The 6,536-nt window shown below is 34.0% G+C and overlaps 1 protein-coding gene across 2 annotated transcripts; it reads left to right on the top strand.

Annotated features, from left to right (window-relative positions):
* Positions 1-1,139: 1,139 nt before the first annotated feature.
* On the top strand, positions 1,140-5,113 carry LOC107660578 (uncharacterized). 2 transcript variants are annotated; one of them, XM_016449900.1, is made up of 5 exons: positions 1,140-1,442; positions 3,441-3,482; positions 3,585-3,692; positions 4,438-4,479; positions 4,558-5,113. In XM_016449900.1, exons 1-5 carry the CDS (start codon positions 1,157-1,159, stop codon positions 4,803-4,805), a joined length of 726 nt encoding a protein of 241 aa, XP_016305386.1. In that variant the 5' UTR covers positions 1,140-1,156; the 3' UTR covers positions 4,806-5,113. The 2 variants fall into 2 exon arrangements, with proteins under 2 accessions (XP_016305386.1, XP_016305387.1); XM_016449901.1 differs by lacking the exon at positions 3,585-3,692.
* Positions 5,114-6,536: the final 1,423 nt, after the last annotated feature.

The raw sequence follows: 6,536 nt of genomic DNA, 5'->3' as shown, positions 1-6,536 counted from the left end.
TGATACAGCTAATCAGATGTGTTAATTTGCATATATAAATATATGCTTTAAGTTGCATATAAAATGTGTGCTAAATGATGCTAAACTAACTAAGGACATCACAGATGGTTTGCAGATGGTGATGTTTCAGCCATGCATGAATTAAACATCAGTTGGTCAACATCTTATAGACATCTGTAGAGCATAATATTTGGGGTTGCCGGGTTCATAAGGAAAATGATATTTTCTCTGACTACCTTGTTATTGACTAGGGCACTGAGTCCTCATACTGTAACTAGCACACTGGATGTTGTCCAGTCTTTGCTTTAATGTCTACAAGTGAGATTGTATTTTCTAAATAACTGGATGTTAACAAGGAATTCATTTTTAATGAAGGTGACATTGCCTCCTCCTTCCTAACTGGCTTATGCCCAGTCAGCGGAGCGCTTGTCTAACCTCTTAGATTTAGATCTGCTGAGTCAGCTGTCAGTTCCTGCTGTCACTTTCTGTTTTCTCAATCATAGATAAATGAAAATCAGTGACCATGTGCATAATGTTTCTTCCCATTAATTTGAACTACAAGACTTCTTAAAAAACAGCCTATTGCTGCACCCTAGACAGCAAAAAAAACATTTGTTTATCTAGACTAATAAATAAGAGTCATGGGACCATTTTTATGATACTTTATTTGCATCCTTTTGTGCTTTATCATCCTAAGAACTGAATAAAATGCCGTCTAACCTGCCTAACAAACAGTGTATGGGAATGACTCAAGAGTATTGTTGAGTAGAGCTGCATAAACGAAGAACAAAAGTAATTTAGATTGTCTCTTTGATTGTATTTTCAGTTCTGTGCTAGTCAGAGTTATTTTTTATCCTTTCCATCATCTGCTTAGTGCTACAGAATAAATAATACAGAAATAATACTCTTTATACAGAAGACAGAAGCATCATGCACAATGCTTTTAGTAATATTTTTACAAATCCAATTTTATCTCAGGCTAGAAAACTGTCTCATCAGAGACAAGATTTGCAAATAAAGTTACATAATAGTCGGTGAGATAAGGTATTGTAGGCTACTAGAAGAAAAAGCTTTCCTTCTTTTGACACAATCGCCATCCAGCGGTGGAATAAACGCAACGCACAAATCGAAAACGAAAGTAAACGTGTCGTAGAAAATGGCGGAAATCATCGTGAAAAACAAACTTAACCTGATCAAATGGCTTAGTTCGGATCATGTAATTCTTTTGCAACATGTTCAAGTTAATCAACTTATACCAACGGCTCAGTATAGAGAACTGATGGACATGACCGGTAAAGACAGAGTCGTTATCAAACTTCTGGACATTATCCTTGGAAAGGGTGAAAATGTGTGTCGAGATTTTTTGGATTTGTTAAAAAATGATGATGTGAATGAATTTTATCCTGAGCTCAGAGAATGGATCAAAACAGTGGACACTAAAGGTAAGCGCATTGTGCACACTTATAGAGAGGCCCAAGTTACATTCATTCATACTATATCGACATGTCAAAAATAGGCTAAAAGTCCATTTAGTGAAACTATGGCTCATTTTTAGCTGAATTGTGTAGATAAATGGGCAGCAATCAACTTTTTTTTTTTTTTTTTTTGATAATGGGTTTTGTTTAAAAAATGTATTTACCCCAGAACATACAAACATATTCGACCTACCGAAAAACGCCTTCCAGCCTAGTGTGAAGTCACTCTACATTAACAATCATTCAGTTATTATTAAAAACGATGGATTTGTAGCTGAGTTGTAGCTGGACGCCCAAGTGTCTTTATTCAGATAGTTCAACTTGTGTAATAATAATAATAATAATAATAATAATAATAATCTTTTTTATAACGTTACAGTCCTGAAAGCAGAAAAATAATGGAGTAATGGAATAATGGAATAATGGATAATAATGCAATAATGGAGAAAGTGGTAACAGGCCAAAACAAGGTTAGATTTTAGATCTTGATTCAATCTTTTTCTGTATATACAGTAGGCTATATGTATACATGCATGTACAGTGCCCTCCACTGATATTGGCACCTTTGATAAATATGAGCGACGGCAACTGTGAAAATAAATCTGCATTGTTTACCCTTTTGATCTTTCATTCAAAAAATTAATTCAGTAAAATATCTCTGAAGTATATTCCCATTCATATTTACATTTTTCAGCACACCAGGGTGACTAGGAGCATGAAATTGTCCAGCCATGACTTCCTGTTCCACAGGATTATAAATATGAGGAGCACAAAGGCCAAATTCCCTTATTCATCCATCACAAGGAGTAAAACCAAAGAATATAGTTCTGATGTGCACAACAAGATTGCTGAGCTTCAGTAAATAGAAAGTGGCTGTAAGAAAAGAGCTAAAGCATTGAAAATCTCCATTTCCACCATCAGGGCTATAATTAAGAGATTCCAATCAACTAAAGATGTTACAAATCTGTCTGGAAGAGCACGTGTGTCTATATCATCCTAATGCACGGTGAGAAGGAGAGTTTGAGTGGCCAAAGACTCTCCAAGGATCACCGCTGGAGAATTGCAGAGAGTAGTTGAATCTTGGGGTCAGTATATTCAGTATATTCAGTTGTCAGACACGACTGGAACCGCAAATGGCACTGGCTTCTATGGTCAGATGAAACTAAAGAAAGAGCTTTTTGGCAACCATATGGGTTTAGTACAAACGGATGAAAAGTACCCCATGCCCACGGTTAAATATACTGCTGGATCTTTAATGTTGTGGGCCTGTTTTCTGCCGGAGGTCCTGGACATCTTGTTTAGATACATGGCATCATGGATTCTATCAAATACCAAGAGATAAAAAATCTAAACCTGGCTGTCTCTGTTAGAAATCTTATAATGGGCCGTGGTTGAATCTTCCATCAGGACAATAATCCAAAACAAACATCAAAATCAACACAAAAATGTGTCACTGAGCACAAAATGAAGCTTTTGCCATGGCTGTCCCTGTCCTCTGACCTGAACCCTGTAGAAAATGAGTGGGGTGAACTGAAGAGAAGGAGTTGTGAATCTGAAGGATCTGGAGAGATTCTGGATGAAGGAATGGTCTCTGATCTCTTATCAGGTGTTCTCCAAACTCTTACGGCATTATATAGGAGAAAACTCAGAGCTGTTATCTTGGCCTTAATAAGTGTGGCCAACATGAACTAGAGAAAGCATTTATTTTACAAGCCCTCAAGTGTCTTTATTCATATTTCAGCTTTAGTGACATTGAATTGGCCTGTATGAAAAAGAACTGTAAAGTTGCTATGAATACTTTTAAATATGTATTGTGGTAAACTGGGTAGATCACTGTAATGCATTGCAGTACATTCAGCATAGATACATGCATACAACATAGGATGCTTGCATGATTTTTGCTCGCACAACCTCCCTGTCTCTCTCTCTCTCTCTCTCTCTCTCTCTCTCTCTCTCTCTTTCCAGAGACTGCAACCATGACAGGACAATCAGGCACCAAAGTAAACAGTAAGTGTGATTTATATTTATTAATAATCGGAAACATTATCAGATGTATAATTAACAATTGTATGAACTGACAGATTTTTTTATTTTTTTTAATGTAAAAAGGCAAAATCTCTGCATCTGGTGGCAGCGTTGTATATTCGCCTATCATAACTGATACAAGTCAAGGCTCCATTGAAATGCATATGACTGTTGCACCCTCTGGCAGAATTGGTCAGTGAAAAACACCATCTGAAACTATTAAAAAATGGTAATTAAATGAAGTTGCTTAACCTTCAGAAAATTATGATCATGAACCAAAGGCCAAAGCACGCCAAAGTAAATTTTATATAAGCTGTTTAATTTTGAATTTTTAAACAAATTTTTCTTTGTAGTTTGCATTTTTATGAAGTCCTCATATTTTAAACACATCTACATACAGTTAAAAAAAACTGGTTTGTGTAATTTAGCAATTTTCTAACAATAAACACAACAATTAAATAACCAAAAAGAATCAAATTAAGGAGAGAAATAAATAAATAACTGCAGTAAAAAAGTTGCACATTTAGTCCAAATTAAGCTGTCATTCAGTAGGGGTTAACTAGTTTGGGACCAAATTAAATTTTATATGTATAATTGGGAAAATTCTGCTCCAACAGGATCACATGCACAATCTGGGACACAGCTACATTTTATGTTTGGTTATTAAAATTTGTTTATAATTAACAATATCAATAATCAAAGACCATCCGAAGGTACTTTCTCATCTGTTAACCCAATTTATCAAGTAAGATACTTTATTGTCATTGCACAAGGTACAATGAAATTTAGAGTGGCAACTCTCATATATGTCACACTTTAAAATGTATAAATAATATATAAAGCCACTGAAGGCACATTGTACACGGTATAAGATAGTGTGTTGTAGTGCATGTATTGTATGTACTTAATAATAATCTTTTTTCTCCTAATATTTCAGACCAGAAACCTGATAGAGACTGTGAACACAGGCCAATACAAGGTTAGATTAAGTTTATTTCTTTCTATTCATATATTTCTCTTTCCAATATCTTATGATGTTTTCTTTTTGTATTCCCAGATTATCAGAAGTTTCTAAAAAAAAACTTAAGTCTGTTGGTTCAAAACGTGAAGAACATTGATCCAATTATTGATGATCTTGACCTACATGATGAATCAGTTACAAATATGAGAGCAAAGCCCACAGATCAAGATAAGATGAGGAAACTGCTTACCTGTGTGAATTGTGAAAGCATTGCTAAGGACCTGTTCAACGCTCTGTGCAAGCATGAAAAACATCTAATGAATGAACTACTGAACAGCTACTGAAAGTTGTATTATTTACCCACCAGATTAGCAGCATGTTATTAAATGAAATGGAATATTGTACTGTCAATGCCAACTATACATTTTTTAAAAGTTTTTTTAAAAAGTGATTGTTCCTGGAGTTTTCCTTTTTTATATAAATTGAGAACCAAGTACTGTATATTGTACAAACAAGAGTACATATGACCAAACATGTCAGGGATATATATGCATTTTACATATTAACCTTTTGTATAGTTTGTACTGCTTTAAAGTTTTTTTATTGTTTCTAAATATAAATATTTTAATGTTGATTTTAAATTGTTTAAACATTGGCAGTTGTTCATTGCATTTTATGAATATAATAAAGATCAAATTATAATAATCCAAACAATGCATTTTTATCACCATTAAATGAGAAACACCTTAACATAACATCAGCTCTTTTACTGCTTGCTAGGAAGCACACTTGCTTTTTGTTCTAGTAAGTGATGGATGGTATTAAAAATGGAACTTATGGAACTTAAAAAGCACATTTCTACTAGTCTATATTTATATAGTTTTACTACTGGTGAAATTAGCTTTCAGAGTCATGACAGAAAAAAATCCACAAAATAGTATGCCATAAATCAAACACAAACACAACTGGAGGCGCAGTAACAGAACTCAGTCACTAGGTGGGGATGGTGGTTCAGTACAACGAGTGAAGAGACGGAAGGAGGGGCTTGAACCGTGACTAAGAGCACCTGTTGGCGTTCAGCATGGCACAGGTAAAAATAAATACAAATGTAATATGAATTGTAAATCATTGTTCAATCTATAGAGCTGTTTTGGGATGCGTTCATGCTGCTTGGTGGTTTGAGGTTTGTTTTTGTAAACATTTTGTAAGTATTGTTTCATTCTCTGTTAGACTGTGGGAAATTGTGGGAAATTATAAGCGCTCAGTAGGGCACACAGAGTTCCTTGTCAGGCATTACGTGCAGAGGGTACATAAAAAGTAACATTTTTAACCACAATGGTTGCAGCAATCCGAGCTCTAGATTAGAACCAGGCTTTGGGTCGGTATCTTTATTGTGCTCTAACATTACTATTTTGTATTTTTTTTATGTCATTTTAGTTTACATTTTATTGTAAATAAATCTGCTCCATGTATGTTGGACAACTTTGTATTTATTTTTTATTTTATTTATTTTTTTAACAAATGTGATGTCAAACATCTGTGGCACAATTTAAAACAAAAGCATGTTAAAATCTCTAAATGAAAATTGACATTTAAAATGAACAGAAAATGCCAGTATTTTACCTTAAATTTTGAGGTGGAAGACAATGTTGACAGAAATCATTTTAAGATTTCAAGTAAATGTCTCTGTATATGTATGTATGTATGTATGTATGTATGTATGTATGTATGTATTTATTTAATTATTTATTTGATGATGAAGATGAGTTCAGTCAAAGCCGAATTTTGGTCACTTTATGGGTCATCCATTTATTTATATGTTTATTTGCTAATTTTCTGCAGTGTAATTCTTGCTATAGACTAATGATATTGCTGAAATTGAGAAAGACTTCTATTACAGTTTAATGGCTGTAATAGAAGATGTCATAGTCTTTCACTGATTGCACAAAAAACCATTTGACATGGCACTCATTGTCTCTCTTCTAGAACCTAGTTAAAATCATATCATATTACCTTATTTCTTTTGTTTATATATATATATATATATATGTATGTATGTGTGTGTGTGTGTGTGT

The sequence above is a fragment of the Sinocyclocheilus anshuiensis genome, unplaced genomic scaffold (assembly GCF_001515605.1).
Source record: "Sinocyclocheilus anshuiensis isolate Anshui unplaced genomic scaffold, SAMN03320099.WGS_v1.1 scaffold627, whole genome shotgun sequence".
Lineage (NCBI taxonomy): Eukaryota > Metazoa > Chordata > Actinopteri > Cypriniformes > Cyprinidae > Sinocyclocheilus > Sinocyclocheilus anshuiensis.
Note: the sequence above shows the minus strand (reverse complement) of the source record. Positions and strands in the feature narration are given on the sequence as shown.